The 20,524-nt window shown below is 37.3% G+C and overlaps 2 protein-coding genes across 2 annotated transcripts; one reads left to right on the plus strand and one right to left on the minus strand.

Moving 5' to 3' along the window:
* Positions 1–1,601: 1,601 nt before the first annotated feature.
* On the minus strand, positions 1,602–2,555 carry LOC125176049 (olfactory receptor 51A4-like). The gene has a single exon (XM_047876818.1). The coding sequence runs from the start codon at positions 2,553–2,555 to the stop codon at positions 1,602–1,604; it is 954 nt and encodes a 317-aa protein (XP_047732774.1).
* A 16,753-nt stretch (positions 2,556–19,308) lies between these two features.
* LOC125176931 (olfactory receptor 52Z1-like) lies at positions 19,309–20,265 on the plus strand. The gene has a single exon (XM_047878868.1). The coding sequence runs from the start codon at positions 19,309–19,311 to the stop codon at positions 20,263–20,265; it is 957 nt and encodes a 318-aa protein (XP_047734824.1).
* The last annotated feature ends 259 nt before the right edge of the window (positions 20,266–20,524 follow it).

A 20,524-nucleotide genomic window follows, 5' to 3' on the forward strand; every position in this document is an offset into this window, starting at 1 on the left:
TACATGGGTCTCAATGACACCTATGTGTCTACATATCTTTAAATCTTATATAGGGCAAAAAAACAGGATATGGCAGGATTTATGTGTTATTTTACATAATATGTGGTGGTTTTTAATTCTGACTCCAATAATTTTTGATTGGGGAGATACTGAAATATTATTTAGTATCTTTTAACTGTCTCCTTTCCTTTAAAATGGAGCTAATAAAATTTACTTCCTTTGGTTTAAACGAGGCTAATTTTTGTAATGTAATTAAACGTTTGGAGTTTGAAGTAGACATCCAATAACTCAATTTCCTGTCTTCTTTCAATAATACATCATTTTAAAGATTTCCCTCACTTGTTTTCTAGTTACATTTTAATGTGTAAATGTCATACCTTTATAAGTACAACAAAATACCAATGACATCTCTAATTGACATATTTATTAGTTTATGTATTAGTATGCATTCATTGTATACAATATTACATATATTCCACTATGTACTGAAGATGCAATGACAGAAACAACAGACATGGCCCCTGACTATATAGAAGGGGAGGGTAATTAAACAGTAGTTATGTTAGCAGGTAAGAGTCATGATTGCCAAATGCAATTACTTATGCTCACAGACATTCATTCATTTATTAAAGAAAACAATTGAGATTTACTGGTATATACACTTGGTATATACACTGGTATATACACTAAATAGGTATATACCGGAGATTTAGAATAAAGCAACACAATGCCTTCCCACAACAATTCTTAATTAATTGGGGATGATAGACATGAAGATGTAAGTAAAATTGTACTGTATTATAATAAAATTATTAGTGGGTTATATTGAGAGGAAAAGAGAAATGACAATTCTACTAAAATGTTAGAAAAACTCATCACAGAAAAAAATTTAAGTTTATTTATTTATTTTGAGAGAGAGAGAGAGATCATGAACAGGGCAGCAGAGAGAGAGAGAGGAAGAGAGAGAATCCCAAGCAGGCCCCATGCTGCCAGCATGGAGTCCAATGTGGGGCTTGTGAGGTCATGACCCAAGCCAAAACCAAGAGTCAGATGTTCAACTGACTGGGCCACCCAGGTGCCCCAGAAAATTTTTTGTTTAATATTGGTGTTACAATTTTAAGCCAAGCAAATTGGTAAATGCTTAGAGTCTTGGGAAGGTTGGTGTATATGTATAAAAATACATTGAATCATCCAGTTTGAAAAAAGTGGCAATGTGTAGTCAGAGGCTGGAGAGAAAGGTGGGGATAAGAAAATGGAAAACTTTCTAAAATATGTTAATAACTTGACCTTTATTTTATACCTAATTGTAAATCACTTAATTATTTAAACTCAAATATTTAAGTAGAATAGAGATCTAAAAATTATTTCAGTAAGATCTTTCACACAATACTTTTATGGATGATAAATTAGATAAAAAATAGTAAATAATAAATTGCATCAAGACAATAACCAAAATAATACCATCCACTTGGCAGACAAAAAGAAAATACTTCCACTCTCACAAGACCATCCTTGAAATGATGATGTATTTCCCAGAGGGAAACAGACAGATGAAAGGTAAAGAGAGAGTCAGGATGTCACTTTCACTAAGCCAAACTTGACTACTTCAGCAAGTTTCTCCTGGCCCTGAGTACCTTGTGTACTGCAGACCTTATCTGTTTGGTTTTTAGGCTATAAACCAAGGGATTAAGGACTGGGGTCAAGAAGAGAAAGAGATTGGCCATGGTGACATGGAGAAGAGGAGATGTGAATGTACCAAACCTATGAATTAGAGCCAGGACAATGAGTGGCACATAAAAGATGCAGACAGTGAAAATGTGGGAAATGCAAGTATTAAGCGCTCTGAGCTGACCATCTTCTGAAGCAATACCCAGCACTGTTTTCAAAATAAGGATGTGTGAAATGACAATGAACACAGAGTCAACTCCAAAGGAGCAGAGCACAAGAGACAGTCCATAGATGATGTTGACTCTGACAGGGCCACAGGCCAGCTTCATAACATCAGGGTGGTAGCAGTAACAATGTGATAGAATAACATCCCTGCAGAAGGACAATCGCTTGAGCAGGATTGGCAAGGGTACCATCAACACCACAGCCCTAACCATGGCTGCAATTCCCATCCCCATGATCCGAGGAGAGGTTAAGACCACAGTGTAGTGCAATGGGTTGCGAATAGCTACAAATCGGTCAAAGGCCATGGCCAACAGGATGGCTGACTCCATGGAGGAGAAGGTATGGATGAAGAACATTTGTGTCAGACAAGAATGGAACTCAATTTCTCTGTGATTCAAGAGGAAGACACTGAGTACCGTAGGTAGAGTTGATAAAGACAGACCCACATCTGTGGTTGCCAGCATCGTTAGGAAGATGTATTGAGGGTCATGAAGGCTGGAGGTGTTTTTGATAACAAAGAGGATGATGCAGTTCCCCAGGAGAGCAATTAGATACATGACACACAGTGGGATAGAGATCCATATTTGTACAGCCTCCAGTCCAGGAATGCCTGTTAGGAGAAGAGTGGGTGGCTGGAACCAGCTACTGTTTATAGGACCCATAAGGATATTTCTTGGGATCCAGCCCAAATGAGCTTCTAGGCATTTCTCTTAGGAGAAAAACACAGATTTTAAGATAGGAAGACATAGCGTACCTAACTCCCCTGGGGCAGCACTAATCCTAGACATCCTTATCTACCAAAGAATTGATCCTTAAAATGTTTCCAAGTTTATCTGAATAACTACCTGGAGTTAGGGCAATGGATAACTGCTAGTAAAAGGTAAGAGCTACTAGAGTTCCTTTGGCCTAGAACACTCCAACATGGATCAAGTGACAATGAAAATTTCTTGAAATTTCTTTAAAGAAAATAATTTTCTTTTTTATCTCAGTGCTTAGAAAAAATTATTGTGAGGAATCTATTTCTTAATTTATTTAATTATGCTTGCTTCCATTTTTATTTTCAATCACTTTAATTGAAACTCTGAAAGAAATTCCTGCACTTTCTCCACATCAACATCATACCTATTCAAGCATCTGGAAATCTGGTCATTTTTCCTGTTCGTTTTACCTATAGAGATAAAGCATAGGATATTTCAATAACCCACATAAACCTCAAACCATTAAAAAAATCCATGTGACATCCTGACATCCTTCATTTTTACAATTAATTCATATGTTGATTTTTCAAAATATGAGTGATAAAATCATTAAAGTGGATACTGTTATTATATCTTAGCTGATGCTAGAATAGTTTCAAATATTAACAAATAATTTATTTAATAAAATTTGAAATACATCTATTTAAAAACATAGATATCGTTTACTAGGAAGTAAATAACAATACTTCAGTAAGTATCTTAAAAATAGCGTAATTGATGTGGAATTTATAAAAGAAAGTAATAAACAAAAAAGGAGAATGAGATCTATAAATACAGAGAACAAACAAATGGCAGAGGGAGTTGGAGGTTTGGGAAACGTGGGTGAAGGGGAGGGGGAGATATAGGCTTCCAGTCATGGAATGAATAAGTCATGGGAATAAAAGGCATAACATAGGGAATCCAGTCAATGGTATTGTAATAGTGTTGTATGGTGACAGAGAGTAGCTACGCTTGTGGTGAGTGTAGAATAACGCATAGAATTGTTGAACCACTGTGTAGTATGCCTGAAACTAATGTAACACTGTCTGTCAACTATGCTCAAACAAACAAAAAATAGCATAATTGGAGGAAATGAGGTTAGCACTTATGTATTTATCTTACAAAGAAGGGTAGGAAGAGATTACAAATAATTGGTTGAATACACTTAGATTCAAGTTTTTTGTTTACGATTGCAAGCAGAAACAAAACAGGGATGTAACTGCATTCGGATATGTGAGATTGGGAAAGAAGGGAGGTAATATAACTGACCTGGAAGAGCATGAAATCAAAACACAATGTCTTTTGTGAAATTATATCATTTAAAAGTATGCCCCAAAATTGAAAAACCAGAAGAAAAATTAAACAGAGATCGATGAAGGATTCCTTTTCAGGAAAAAAGCTAAAGATGGGGAATATTAGCATAAGAGACATTTTTTTTTTTGCCCTCAGCCAAAACTGTGCTGTTTTAAAAGCATGTCAATGTAAGCAAAGTTATCTTTTTATAGATATAAACATATTTTCGAGGAGCAGATCCCAAATGAATCACAATATATACATTTCCATGCATTGATGTATAGACCTATGCTTGTTCAGTCCCCTACTCTCATATTCTTGGTAGTGAATGTCTACTCTATCCTACTATATTCTTTCATAGAGTGTCTATTAAAGAGTTTCACGAAGCATGTCGTTTTAGCTGAGGGAGTGAATCAGCACCTCATAAGGAGGGCCCCTAATAAGAAGACTGACTTTAGGCAATTAGAATACTGAGCTTTATATATTATAAATTATATATAAATATTATATTATACAGAAAAGATTAATATTAAAATATTATTTTTATTTATTTTTATTTATTTTTATTTTTAATTTTATTTATTTGTTTTATTTATTATTTTTTGTTATATATATATATACATATATATATATGTATATATATATATATATATATATAAAAGCTGTATACATGAACTATCTCAGTCTTCCTTGACATGAGTCAAGAAGGAGAAGGAAGGAAAGGAGGAGGAACAGGAGGAGGGAGATGAAGAAAGTCATAGTCCATAATAGAGAGGGAATCTGAACATACCACACACCCACAGTTACTCAACACACTGCATCCCACCACAGTAAGAGCTGGAACAGACATAAAATTCTGACCCACCACAATACACAATGTACCTCATTTAAACACACAGAAATACATATACTACAGGTTCATATATACACATAACCGTCTTTCCTCCCTTTGCTTTATTTCCCAATATACCTTGGAATTCATTCTTCTCTCTTTTATACTCATTTCCCCCTTCTGTTTTGGTCACTGAGCCATGAAGCACTACCAGCACACGCATCCATACACCAGGGACATCATTGCACCAACAATGTGAAACTCAAGTATATATTCAGCCATATTGTTAGTGTTTCAATTTTTTTTAGCCGTTACAAGTTTAATACTTTTTGTGGTGTGCCTAACCCTGTTCCATGAGAATGTCTTTTATTTCAACTAATTTTATTTTTTTTCTTGTCACTCTCCACTCTAGTCTGATTGGTTGCTTAATTCTACCACATACGACTTTCTCATTCCAACATCAGAATATTTGTACACTTTCTGATGGGATCCCAAATGTGATCATGCTTTATCTCCACTGATGGTGATTAAGTTAATTGATTGAAAGCCATGGGGCACTTGGGTGGCTCAGTCAGTTAAGTGTCCGACTTCGGCTCAAGTCATGATCTCATGATTTGTGGGTTCCAGCCCCGTGTTGGGCTCTGTGCTGACAGCTCAGACCCTGGAGCCTGCTTCAGATTCTGTGTCTCCCTCTCTCTCAACCCCTCCCCCACTCACACTCTGTCTCTCTCTCAAACATAAATAAACATTTTTAAAAAATTAAAATAAATAAAATAAAAAAATAAAAGCCAGTCTATATCCAGCATTCTATAAAATCCTCTCATGCTATTTCATATTATAAGAATTCCTCAAGCCATCAAATCCATACAGAATGTACTTTTCCCCCCAATAGATGGCATTTATGACATATAATTTCATATTGTCTTCCAGCTGAAACCTAAAGGAGTTTTCCTTATGCAGTTTGATTTTAAATACCTTTAAGATTGGGATTGTACCCTTCACATATTGCAGTCCAATACTGTTTGGACACAGAAAGCTCATAGTAAATTTTGTTTAAACAAATAAATTACTTGTTTAGAGGTTCCTACTGTAGTATAAATTTGCTAACCCCTAGCAAAGATTTAAAACTCACAAGAAATCCAGGCTCCTTTTTACTTGTTATTATTTTTTAAGTGTTTATTTATTTATTTTGAGAGAAGACAGCATGTGTGGAGGAGGGTCAGAGAGAGAGGGAGAGAGAAAATCCCAAGCAGAGTCCATGCCTAGCATGGAGCCCAATGTGGGACTCCATTCCACAACCATGAGACCTTGACCTGAACTGCAATCAAGAGTCTGATGCTCATCTGACTGAGCCACCCAGGTGTCCTGAGCTCCCTTTTAAAAACTGATGTAGAAAAAGGGTTTGGGGTCATCTTCCTCACTGAGGCTCGTTTAGAACTGAAGAGTAGATGCCACTAAATTAGAAGCAGAGAAGGAGGTGACAATCAGATGAAGAATATTCATTCTGGTATTTATCAACCTGCTCGATTTCCAGTTATCCTTGTGCTAGAGTTCCATTGAATTCTGGTAGATTGCTCATCCTAGCCAGAGAGATATCTTGCTGGCTGTTCCTGGAGAGCCAAAGACATTTAAATACCATCTCCATAAGCCCTCCTTCAAACCTCCTAAAAAATTCCTTTTAAGATGTATGTATCACTCCTGGAGTCTTCCTCCAGAGCCCACAACAAAACCCTGCTCTCTCACTTATGTACTATGAATCCCCATCTGTTAACCTTGAACTACAGAACACACTTCTTGGCTCCTCAATTAGGTGTCTTTATTCTCATCATTTCCCAACTCCCTTTTGGTTTCTTTTTTAAAGGCACTGATCTTCCATGACTTTCATTTTGAATCTATGGAAAACTTCAATGAAGCAGCTCCTAAAGAGGGTTCGCCATCTTCTTTCTTTTGTTTTTTTAAGATTTATTTTTTTAGGTAATCTCTATATCCCAGCTGGGGTTCGAACTCATGACCCTGAGATCAAGAGTAACATGCTCCTCTGACTGAGCAAGTCAGGTGCCCCTCATCTCTGTTCTTTTAAAGAATATACTTTCAACAGTTCTTTTTATGTGCCAGGCAACCTCCTTACTATGCAACCTGCATCCTCAGCATGGGTTGGCAGGTGAGCTCAGCAGCACAGTTCTCTTGGACTCACCTTCCTTGGCATAGATGGAGAATGGATGGGCTCTTAGAAGATGCTAGAAACCACTGATAGAGATATTTGCCCAGCAGCCAGAGTTATTTATTGCCACAAGTAGAAAATCTTAGACACAAGGTGCCAGAGGGAGATTATCAAAATATTCTCCTCAGATAGTGGTTTTATCGTGCTACATATGAGATGTCACAGAAAACAAAGTCTTTGGAAGCAAGGACATGCCAAGCCTGCTTTTCTCAATACTCCAGAGTCCCTGTAATTAATCACACATTCCAGCATGAAACCAGTTGTATCTCTACTGTTCACCACAAACATGTGATACACCTTTTTTTCAAGAAGTGATTTTTCCTGATAAGTGACCTTTAGGTATCCATACTTAGCTTGGATCATTTTCTGAGGTGAATAATTTTGAACTGTAATCTAATGTTTTTGAGAAGCTGAGGTTTGGACACTTTCTTTCACTATCATTGTTATAAATACCCATTATTATATTATTTCTCAACATTGTACTGTGATAGTTTTCTCTGAGAGGTATAGGACCACTTATATTAGTATGAGTTAGCAGGATTTTATTTAAACTTCTGGGTTTTCCTTCCTTTTCTTACTGCAAAGCTGTTAGTTGTTAGACACTTTCTCTCTTTTTAAAGTTTTATTATGTCTTTCCTGTGATTGTAACATTTTCCTCTCCTTTTAAAGTTCTAATCTTTATTTCCTACTTCATTCACAATGCTTAGAATGATACCTATCATATAGAGGCATTCAATATATTCTTGATCAATGAAAAATAAATGATGATGAGGACTACTTTTGGCAAAAATGGAGTAAGAGCAATTGAATTCATCTTCTACTCTCAACCAAAATAATTAGAAAAAATGTATGAAGTAACAGTTTTTAAGACAATGAATCTCTGGCAACAAAGGACTATAATCTATGAGAGTCAGGGAAACATACAAAATGAATCCCACAGGGATGCCTGGGTGGCCCAGTCTGTTAAACATCTGACTCTTGATTTTGGCTCTGGTCATGGCCTCATGTTTATGAGATCAAGCCCCGTGTCTTGCTCCCTGCTGTGCAGCTCAGACTCTGGTTGGGATTCTTTCTCTCCTCTCTTTCTGCCTTCCCCTCTCAAAATAAATAAATAAACATTTAAAAATAAATAAATAAATCCTACAATGGCCCTAGCTCACTGCTTTGAGAGAGTTTCCAGGCAGAAACCAAGACAGAGCCTATGAACTTCCTGAGTTGAGGAACCATTGCTGAGAATCCAAGAAGACAAAATTGTTTATAGAGTTCATGAGACAGAGTAACAAAGAGGAGACTACTACCAAAGGTAGATCCTTGAAGATCTGCAGAGGCTTCCCTCAAATACTTATCAGAGTCCTGATTGGTGCATATGTGTAAAGAAGTGGCCTTTACCTGAGGCCAAAGAAACAACTCTCTAAGAGGAAAATGAAATAGGTTTAATAACCCACACACAGCCTGAGTAAGTGCCTGTTCCCAGCCACACTGGAAGAACTCATAATCCACAGGTCATTGGGCAGAATACTTAGAAAAATAATGTCCAATCAGTGGGGGTAATGAACAATTCATTCTAGGTTAAAAGCTCACTTGTCATGCCTGATAAATCTTAAGCCTAAGAACTTAAGGATCAAACTTAAATTCCAGATAATTTAAAAATCATATCAAAGCAAAGCTTAAGAATATTGATAGGTATATAAATAAATTTTAGGAATATAAACTTTAATATAAAATTTATATATAATTTTTAGTAAATATAAATTCTACTTACACCCAACAAGGTAAAATTCATAGTATCTGAAATCTAATTAAAACATGCTTGCAGGGGTGCCTGGGTGGTTAAGTTGGTTAAGTTGGTTAAGTGGTTAAGTTGGTTAAGTTGGTTAAGTTGGTTAAGTGTATGACTCTTGATTTTGGCTCAGGTCATGATCTCAGGGTTGTCAGATCCAGCCCTGCATTGGACTTTGCACTGAATGTGGAGCCCACTTAAGATTCTCTCTTTTCCCCTCTCTCTCTCTGCCCCTTCCCCACTTGCATGTACACACACCCTCTCTCTAAAAAAGTAAAAAAATAAAAAATTAAAAAAACATACATACAAAGAAGCAAGAAAATATGACTCACTAAGAAAGAGAAAAAAATTAATCTAAAGAAACTGATCCAGAATTGACAGATTTTGGAAATAGACAAGGGCATTAAAACAGTTGTTATAACTCTATTCCACATGTCAAAAAATAAAATAGAGACATGGAATTAATGCTCAGTCTGAAATATATATATATATATATATATATATATGAAGATAGATGGGGAAGTACATTTGGTAACTATATTTGTACTTAGCTTAGGAAAGATTTTGGTTGGAGGTATAGATACGAGTCATCAGATGGGAAATACATACAGAATGAGAATAATGTATCACACACAGAAAAAATCAATAAGAATTATCTTGAGTGAATATGTGTGTTGTGGATGTGAATGTGTATCTGTATATGTATATGTGCATACAGTAGGGGAGTCCGTAAAGGAGGAGCAGATTCAGAGCAGACAGAGTAGCACACTGAGTTGAGGTGACAAGGCACATTTACTCAAAGACATGAAGACTTAATTCCATCAGAGATATAACGGCTGGGAATGAAACTTATCTACCATCAACACAGATATCATAACTTGCAAAGGGTTGAAATTGCATTAGAGAGCGAGCAGATCCCTCAAAGACATAATATGGTGAAGGAAGTGAAGGAGCTGATGTTAGAACAAAGAGAAACATTTCCGTGTAAGAGACACGACAAAGAAGAAAATGCTTTAGAAATTGTTTGCAGGAAAATATTCCTGACTGTTGGGAACAATATTGCTGAAAGCCCAATAATATATAGTCATTGAAAGAAATTTTTAAGGGTTAGATTAAGTGAGCAAATAAAATAAGGAAATAATACAAGACATCTGATTTTCTAATGCAGAAAGCAATTTTATGAAGATCATGGTACATTTCTGGGGATTAAGACAGGCTTGTGAAGAGAAATGAATGTTTTATAAGGTTAAAAAGAATTTTGCATTTATGAAAAGATCTATTTAGTATCTGTATTTGCTAACCAAAAGAAATATGAAAAAGGTTTTCACTTTTATGGAAAAAGGTGAAGAGTGAAGTAATGTTCAGTGTTTGTGTTGCAGCGAGTCATTGTAGAGGCAGCTCACACCCTGAGCAGCGAGAGCGGCCTGGCCAGGCTCCTTCCTCAGGAAGCACACTCAGCCTCTCAGCATCAAGACATTGTGGCTTCGAATTGTGCTTCTGAGTATCCGTGCAACCTAAGGTATCAGAATAGTTTAAATGGGGTTATTTTTTGGATGTGGGAATATTAAAATTTTTTCACATGAAATTAATAGTAATTGCTTTTTTGCTTTATACCATTTGGCTTCCAAAAGTTTTCATGGGAATGCTCTAATTTTAATTTTTTTATGTTTATTTATTTTTGAGAAAGAGAGACAGAGTGTGAGCAGGTTAGGGGTGGAGAGAGAGGGAGACACAGAATCTGAAGCAGGCTTCAGGCTTTGAGCTATCAGTACAGTGCCCAATGTGGGGGCTCAGCCCCAGGAGCCATGAGATCATGACCTGAGCCGAAGTCAGACACTTAACCAACTGAGCCACCAGGTGGCCCTCTAACTTTCAGATGGGAAGACACTTGTATTTGTCAAGAATGTAAGACAGAGCTTCAGAGCTTTCTCTATCCCTAACTAGACCTTAATCTGACTTCTCAACAGCCTTATCTCATTTCTGCAGGGCATGAACTAAGCATATTACATCATTGTATCTGACCTTACTGTATGGAAGAAGTATACTGTCCAGAGAATTTATGGTTTTCACTAGAGGCTGGTATGAACCCCGTAACTGTGGGTTCCCTAAGGGTCACTATCAAGATATGAAAGACCATTGAAAGTATATTTTATTGGTGTGGGGCCCTGTCCACATAAACAATTTGATTCTGCAATGCAATACAAATTCCATGGATCCATATGACATACAGTGAAGATTTAGAATAATGGGTAGAGAAAAAACACACATATTATTTATCCTCCAAATCAGTGAATGTGGACATTCTCCATCGTGTTTAAGCTCTGTCTTTTTCTGTTCAGGTCCAAGAACTATCTCTTTACTGCCACATGAACTCTTCCTTGATAATTTCCTATCTTTCACTGTGACAGAAAGGAAAGGTAGCAACAAAATTAACTTGACATGTCATGACTCTTAAAGAGTCTCTTTGTATTGATGTACTCTAGCTCTTGTTGCCTTTTCCGCTCCCTAAAACCACTAGTAAATGTTGGTTGAGTCATTGCTCATGACTGAATGATCCATTGTGTTGCTGGAGTGTATTGGGTTCCTGGACAAACAGCATGTGGGCATCAGAAAGAATGAGGGGTAAGGTTATGGTATGGGGCAGGGACAATCTCTGTCCAATAATCCCTGAGTGATGCTACACAGTGTCACATAGCTATATGGGTGTACAGATAGATCCATTTTCACACTGATCTGCCCCATTCTTTTCTTTTTTAAACTGATTTTTTAAAAGTTTTTATGGGGGCGCCTGGGTGGCGCAGTCGGTTAAGCGTCCGACTTCAGCCAGGTCACGATCTCGCGGTCCGTGAGTTCGAGCCCCGCGTCGGGCTCTGGGCTGATGGCTCGGAGCCTGGAGCCTGTTTCCGATTCTGTGTCTCCCTCTCTCTCTGCCCCTCCCCCGTTCATGCTCTGTCTCTCTCTGTCCCAAAAATAAATAAACGTTGGAAAAAAAAAGTTTTTATGTATTTATTTTGAGAGGGAGAGAGAGAGAGAGAGAGCACAGACAGGAGAAGGCAGAAAAGAAGAGAGAGAAAATCCCAAGCAGGTTCCACATTTTCAGCACAGAGCCCTGTGTGGGGCTCAAACTCATGAACCACGAGATCATGACCTGAGCCAAAATCAAGAGTTGGACACAACCGACTAAGTCATCCAGGTGCCCCTATCCCACTCTTTTCAATCTGGGGTGATTTTTAATCTTATAATTATTTATTAGGTGGGTGTATAATCTTTGCCATATAGTGTAAATATAATCCATACAAGACTATACTATTCACATAGTATTTCACATACAAAAAATAAATTACACTGAACACTTGTAGCTGCTAATGAATAGTTTTAATTCTGTTGGAGAAGTACTTCTTTTACTTGATCCCTTTAAATTTGTATTAATAACAGAGTGTTATCTAAGAAGAGCATGAGATTTGGCAAGGAGAGCCTGATTTAATTTTCAGTTTTATGTCTTACTATATGTGTAGGTAAACCAAGTGACTAAACTTTTTGGACTTCAATATCCTCATCTTGCCAACAGTAAAATAATACCAGATATTTTTGTGGTTTTAAAAGAATTTTTACAGGGGTGCCTGGGTGGTTCAGTCAGTCAGTTGAGCATCTTCCTCTTGATTTTGGCTCAGGTCATGATCCCAGGGTTGTGGGATCGAGCCCCACATCAGGCTCTGCACTGAAGCAGAGCCTGCTTAAGATTCTCTCTCACTCTGCCCCTTACCCCTGTTTGTGCACCCTCTCTCTCTTTCTAAAATTAATTTTAAAAACTAAAAACAAAAAAAACTACAAAACAAAAGAATTGTTATACCAGAAATTTGTGTTAAACTTGGCAAGTTTTATGGCAATGGTAGTGATATTAAAGACCATTTTTCCCCACATGCATATCTCCCTTCCTACACTAGACAGCAGGGGTTTCAGGTTTTATATTAATTTATATACTTGTGTTTGATACAGATGTAATATAGGACAAAAATGGTTTTCAAAATATTTCATGATAAATTGCTCAATTCCCCCCCATATGGATCTTATGCTATTTTTCAGGAGGTGGAAGATTCCTAAGGAACACATTCTCATGACACTAAAAAATAGGCCCTCTGCTCTGACAATCACACTCTCACAGAAATTCATGCATTTGACAAGTTGAAACCTCAACAACTTCTGTATTTCTATAACTTGTTCATGTCTATGAAGGCAATCTCACTGTGGACTACTGCCCCTGATAGAGCCATCATTAACTCCCCAAGATTGTCTAAGAAGGATGCTCTTCCTATAAGCCTACTTATTCCATCATTGGTTCTTTCTTAGCCTTACTAAAGGATAAAGAGCTCAGAAAACCACAGATGCTTTATTAGATTCCCCATGTCTCCTGGGTTTTAGGTCTCCCAGGATAGAGAAAGCTATAGAGCCAGGTTCCGAACCTCAGAGTGTTCAGAGGTTGGGACCTTGACCAAGAACATCCAGCCTATCTTGCAGGGCCTTGGAAGTCTGCAATTGCTGAACAAAGGAGGTAGTAAGCTTCTGATATCCCATATTAGACAGTAAGTGACTGCTACTGTCCTGTGAATCTCAGGTTTTAGATTAGGCATACTCCTGGTAGAGAAAAGGATATGCGACTTTTTTCTTGCCATATATGCCCATGTACAGCACCTGCCCCAGGGTCATGGCCTAAGAAGATCTATGGTAGTGATGGAGGCATGTCCAATACCTGTGAAATGATACTTGTCATTGATATGAATATCTGACTACCTGGCTGGACCATGCTCTTTCAAGCTAATGAAGAGTTCATTGAAGTGTGGTTTATGGCTCTTGAAACAGCCAATCTCTGTGAGGAAGAATTATTTCAGAATATGAAAGTTGGGTTAATTCCAAAACCTATTCTAAAATGGGTTTATTCCAACAGAAGAAAAAGGCTTGGGGCTTTGTTGCCCCAGCTGTAGTCAGTCACAGATAAGATTCCTTTATAAGAGAGATCCCTAGATGTTTTTAGGTTCTATACCAAAGGCTTCTGTTTTGGTTCTTTATTTACTTTCAGCTTTCTGGTTAAAACTCTTTTGGAACAATTTAGTGCAGAAGGAGTTTGTCTCATTTCATCCAAAACAGAAAAGGAGTTGAGACACAAGTCTAGCTGTAGTGGGTGTGGAAGCCAGTTTCACAGGACAGTAAGAGCTCTAGCTCAGAAGGGTCTCTGATGGCAGCTTTTGCTTACTGGGTTTTATTGATATTTGTGTGTGTGGGGGGGAGAGGCTTATCTATATATTTGGGGTAAAGAAGAATTAAGGTGGTAAATAAAATGGAAATGCTAAAATATGACATAAATCAGAAGTCAAGGGTATGAGAAAGATATAGATGGTTTGGAAGAAGGAATGGAAAAAAAGGAGAACATTTACGAGAACCATCCTTCTTGGTAAATAACAAACCCATGAGCCCCATTGGACTGCATGCGTGTGATAAAGTTCTGGCTAGCTCTGAGAAAAGGGTTACAGGTTTCTCAGATCGGTTGGCTCACTGTGGCCTCTCCTGCCATCGTCTGTGGGTATGTTCCTTCAACAACAGCAGTATGTTAGCTTTGAGTGAGGTAAGCAGTGAGTATTAGAAAGGGAAATTATGTGACTTATAATAGAAGATACTGGGTTTCTGGATGATTCTTGGAACATAACTGAATGGCTGAAAGTGATAAAGGAAGCCTCAGCCAAAGACTATGAGGGCCATGCCATCTCTGCTTATCTTATGAACTGTGGTTGAGTTGGTATCTAAGCTGGTTTTCAAAATAAGCACATTTCTGTGTATTTATGGGATTGATTTTAGTCTATTAGTACACATTCATTTAAAATGTGGTCCCCTAGAGGTGCCTGGGTGACTCAGTTAGTTAAGGACCTGACTCTTAGTTTCAGCTCAGGTCATGATCTAAGGCCTGAATCAGGCTCCACGCTGACATTGCAGAGCCTGCTTGGGATTCTCTCTCTCATCTCTCTCTTCACCTCTCCCCTGCTTGCATGCTTTGTCTATCTCTCTATCTCTAAAATAAATAAATAAACTTTAAAAAATGTTGTATCCTCAGTACTTCTGAAAGAAAAGTGATAGAATGGGAATAAGAGAAGAAGATATGAATGGGGAACGTCACTGCAGACCTGGGTTCAGAGAGGAAAGAGTTGGAAGGTTGACTAGCATCAGATGAAGCAGGCAACAATTCCCTCTGACCACACCTGATCTTTCTTTCTTGGTTCCTTGGCATGTCACCAGTCTTTGTGAACAACTTGTTCTTTCAGTCATCATTTCCTTCAACTGCTGGACAACTTTGCCCTTCCTGTCATTTGATCCCATGCCTCTGTTTGAGTATTCTTGATCATGAAATTTGAACTTTCCTGGTGAAAAATCAGTTGAGCCTCTGTTCCTGTATGGCTTCTTCTGCCAGGAGACCCTTAAATCTACTATAAAATCTTTCTTTATTCTCACCTCGCTAGCCTTCACTACTGTTGGGCAATTGTTTTTTCATTCTTATTTTCTGTTCTCCACATCTTTTTTAAATAGTATCTCTTCCAGATTTCTCCTTTTTTTCCCACATGAGCTTTGGCATTAACTCGAATAATTATTGCTTTTTATTTTATTGCAAAGATCTGGATCATGTGAGTCTTTTGAAAATCTTCCATATATCCCTTAATATTTTTCTGACTACTTTTGCCTCAGTGGAAGAAGCAGAACACCTATATAATAACTGATTGAATTATCTTTTGTAATCATGGGTACTTAATCCCCAAAATTGTTCACTTTCTTGCTTCAAATTCTTCTTTACTACCAAACTCCTCTGACATAAACTGCCATTTTCGTCTCTTATGTTCCAAAGAACATTTCCCAATACCTTTTGCTCCTTCCAGTTACTGTTTTCCTTTCCTTTAGTGCCTACCTTCTTAACAGTTGTTCATAACTGGTATTCTCAGCTATTTTATACCCAGTGCCTTTCAATCTGGAATCAGACTTCACCCTCATCAATTCCTTGAAATTGTACTAGACACTAACGAAAGTCTAATATTTTTCACTAGATGCTAGTGAAGGTCTAACATTTTTTAATGTTTATTTTTATTGTTTTTAAGAGAAAGTAAGTGAGGTAGGGGCAGAGAGAGGGGACAGAGGATCTGAAGCAGGCTGTACACTGACAGGCTGAAAGCAGTGAGCCTGATGTGGGGCTCAAACTCACGAACCACGAGATCATGACCTGAGCCGAAGTTGGGCACTCAACCAACTGAGCCACCTAGGTGTCCCAAAGTCTAATACTTTTATTCTACATCCTACTCTCAACACAACAACTGGGAAGTGGCAATAAATCATGATCATGATCATCATCACCACCACCACCACCAAACTGGAAATAATAAAAAAAAAATAGCATTGAAAAAATGACTCAGAACTGTGAAAATTGTAGTAGGTAGACAGGACTGTAATGAAATCAAGGCAAATGAATGAGAAGAAAGCTTGAAGAAGGGATTGCTCACTAGTGGCAAATGAAACAATATGTTAAAAACATGGGTTTTTTAAGCAAGAGAATTTGAGTTTGAATCTCTAATTGGTTAGATACTAGCTTAGACAAATTATTCAAACCACTCATGCCATAGTGCCCTAAAGTGTGAAGTGGACCATACTAGCTGTCATTCTGTTGGGTTCTTATTGCAATTGAATGGTATTTTGTGACCATTAAATTATAGATAAGTGGTTAACACAGGATATAACTCATGGTAAATACTCAAAATTAGTTGAACAGTATAAATAATGTGGGGACTAAAATGTGTTATTTGAGGGCTGTCACTGTGATTAAATAAACTACATGTTAGAGATACAGTTAGGGAAGAGATTTAATACCAGAACTTCTCTTCTTAGGTCTTTCTTTTTTAAAACTAATAGAATAACTTATAGTAAACTAAACTGAAATATACAGCTTGATATGTATGTATTTTTGCTTTGAGGTCCAGGTCCATGATTGGATGTTAGTCTTTTGTATCTAGAAGAGAAGTAGCTATGAGCTAGTTCCATTACAACCTATATGGACAGAGAATTTGGAGTGATGAAATGTTTCTACCAAGGTCCCAGTTGGTTCATGGCATAGCTGAGACTACAGTTCAGTTCAGGCTAGAACCTCATGCTTCGTCCACTTTTCTTTCCCTTGCACTATACAGGTTTGAGATAGTCTGCCAGATTTATTTCCTTAGTGGTTCCATAGACATGCCATAAACTAATATAATTTAAAACAATTGTTTTAACTTTCTCTGAAAAATAAATCTCCTCCTTTATTCCTTATGTTGATTAGTGGCATCACATTTTTCTAGACAGTGTGTCTCAAAATGTCCTATTGCCTTTCATTTTGCCTCATATAACCTATCACCTGGAATTCTCTATTTTATTTATTTATTTTTAAACACATTTTGTCAAGGTGCCTGGGTTGCTCAGTTGAGAGTCTGACTCTTGATTTCGGCTCAGGTCATGATCTCACAGTTCGTGGAATGGAACCTTAAGCTGGGCTCTGTGCTAACGGCATGAAGCCTGCTTGGGATTCTCTCTCTCTCTCTCTCTCTCTCTCTCTCTCTCTTTCTGCATCTCTCCTGCTCTTACTCACTTTCTCTTTCTCAAAATAAACAAATAAACATTTAAAAGCCCCACACTTCTTCTCTATCCCCTTTTTTCACTGTTTAAACTATGTTCCTAGTTCTACTTTGGTTTGTTGGAAAAGCTTCCTACAGTAAATCAGGTAAATCCTCCACCCTCATCAATCTATCTTTCTGCCTTTTAAACCATATTTACTCAACAAAAATATATTATGTTAGATGTTGAATATATACTCATAGCCATCATGAAACTTAAGAAAGATTGGTGAAAAATATTACAAACTATTCACTAGGAATTGTATCGGTGTGCTATTGGGAAGTAGAGAATAAAAAATAAGCATATTGCCCATCAGCAAAGACCTCTCTGAAAGGGTAAATCTTAAATTTTGATCCCATTATGTTCTCCTTAAAACTGTGGTAAAATATTAGAGATTCAATAAGTATTGTTGAATAAGAAATCAATTCTCAGTATAAGAGACCTAAACCTAAAGTCTTTAGCTTGACTTTTAAAACTTTGAATCTTCAAGACACAATTTATTTGTCCAGTCATATTTCTCATGTCTCTAAGCCTTTGATGCACTACATAATTTGATTTTTATAGTGACTTACAGTCCTTGTTTTAGGTTTTTACTTGTCTTGGTTCTTTTTTTCCAATGATAGTCTCTTGAAAGCCAAAGGCTTTCTGATAAACACATCTACTGACAACACTTCAATGAATCTTTGTATCATCCCCTAGTTAAAGTAATGTCTCTTTCACATTATACACACGTGACTGCATGTCTCCCATCATTCTTATCTTGATCTGCTTTGAGAGGATGCTTACTTGTGTCTATGTCCCATGATCCTCACAAGGGTAGGAGATCCTTGAAATAGAGGATATGTATAGTTTATATTTAATTCCTTCTTTAGCATAGTATTAATCACAGAATGTACTTAAAGAAATATTCATTAACTTATTTAAATCTTGCATGTGTCTGCAACTCATTTTTTATTATTGTGGTTATTTCATTACCTATGAGATGCCTTTCTCTTTTCTCCAGTAATGGTATGCAAGTTTGAGCAGAAAAAGAAAAAAAAGAAGGGAAGGAAAAGACAAATATTTGAACACAAGCTGGAAGGAATAAATTGGAGAAAAAGGCAGTGGAGACTAGAGAGAATGAAGGGAGGAATGTAACATATGTGGAAGATAGGACACATGGTCTGCTGAGTTAGAATGATGTTATATGAGTCCTTGCTTTGCACAGTGCTGTATTAATACTGTGCATGTTGGAAGAACATGTTTTTAATATGCACAGTATTAAGTTAATATAGCACTAAGCAAAGCAAGGACTCCCTAGACTTCTATTTCTCTTTCTCTCCAAGTTATTTTCACTTGGTGATGAAAAGCTAAAGTCTTTAAATTACAGAAACAATGGTTGTTACAGATTTGAATTCTCAAAAGGTCATACCAATATTCTGGACACTTTGTTACTGGAGTGTGCAATTAATCACCAGAAAGAAACTGTGATTAACACTGGAAATGACCAGTCATATAAGAAGGAAAACCATGATGTGCAAGAGCATATAAGAGACTTTCATGTATGATGCTAAGTCAATAAGTACAATGTATCTGCCACAGTGTCTAGACAAAATTATAAACCTATAAAATGTTTATTATCATTACTGTTGTTGTTCTTATAGTTAAAACCATTAGCATTACCAGTAGCATCAGTTCTATAAGATCATGGTAACTTTCATGTCAATGAAGCCTAGCTGGCTTGTCATCTTTGAACCATTACTTACTATCAATCCCTTCTTAAAGCAACAACTGTATTGCAATGCCAAGATTCATACTCAAACCAGATGAAATAACTATGATTTTTCACTCTGTCTCTCTCTTTTTCCATTCCAGTGTCCAGTGTCAGAGGACAGAGTAAAAGATGACAATCTCTTCAAACCACACCAACCTTAGAGATATTTGGTATACCATGACTGGGATCCCAGGACTGGAATATGCACACATATGGATCTCCATTCCCATCTGTTTCACGTACATAGTTTCTGTTTTAGGCAACACCTTCTTATTATTCCTGATCTTCACTGAACGCAGTCTTCATGAACCCATGTACCTTTTCTTGTCCATGTTAGCCCTGGCAGATATCTTTCTCTCCACAGTCACCACACCAAAGATGCTAGCAATCTTCTGGTTCCAAGATGGGGGTATTTCTTTCGGTTGCTGTGTGTCCCAAATGTTTTTTCTCCACTTCATCTTTGTGGCAGAGTCTGCCATATTGCTGGCCATGGCATTTGACCGCTATGTAGCCATCTGCCATCCACTAAGATATACTACAATTCTAACCCCCTCAGTCATTGGAAAAATGGGCATTGCCTCTGTGATCAGGAGTTTCTTCATCTGCTTCCCCTTGGTTTTTCTGGTTTATCGGCTTGCTTACTGTGGGAGGAATATTATTCATCACTCATATTGTGAACATATGGGCATTGCCAGGCTAGCCTGTGATAGCATCAAAATCAACATCTACTATGGGGTGATTGTGGCCCTATTTTCTACATGCCTGGATGTGGTGTTTATCATTGTCTCCTATGCTGTTATACTCTGTACTGTTTTTAGAATTCCTTCCCAAGATGCCCGACTCAAGACCCTGGGTACTTGTGGCTCCCATGTCTGTGTTATCCTACTGTTCTATACTCCAGCCTTTTTTTCATTCTTTGCTCACCGATTTGGGGGCCACCATATACCACTCCATGTACATATCCTCCTTGCCAATCTTTATGTGGTGGTACCACCCACTCTCAATCCCATCATTTATGGAGTTAAGACCAAGAAAGTTCAGGAGAAGTTTGTCCATGTCTTTTCTGTGAGCAATAAATTCTGCTGATGCAGACTATCCAGCTCAATTTTTCATTTTTCTATGTAACTAATTGAAGAGTACTTAAAATTATATCAGACATCTTATATCATGCCAGCATTAGGGTAGAATGAGAACAGTAAATTTTTGAGATAATTTTACATCATAATTAATTAATTAATTAATTGCTGCTTTTGTTCAGGACAGTATCAGACCAAGGGCATTTTAGATTCTGTGTAAATGTGAGCTCAGTTACAACAGACTTAAAACACAATAACTCAATAGTTAT

The sequence above is a fragment of the Prionailurus viverrinus genome, chromosome D1 (genome assembly GCF_022837055.1).
Source record: "Prionailurus viverrinus isolate Anna chromosome D1, UM_Priviv_1.0, whole genome shotgun sequence".
In the NCBI taxonomy this organism is placed as follows: Eukaryota; Metazoa; Chordata; class Mammalia; order Carnivora; family Felidae; genus Prionailurus; species Prionailurus viverrinus.

Bases quoted from the DNA above. Each gene is read 5' to 3' on its own strand.
- LOC125176049 (XM_047876818.1), bottom strand. From the start codon at position 2,555: ATGGGTCCTATAAACAGTAGCTGGTTCCAGCCACCCACTCTTCTCCTA.
- LOC125176931 (XM_047878868.1), top strand. From the start codon at position 19,309: ATGACAATCTCTTCAAACCACACCAACCTTAGAGATATTTGGTATACC.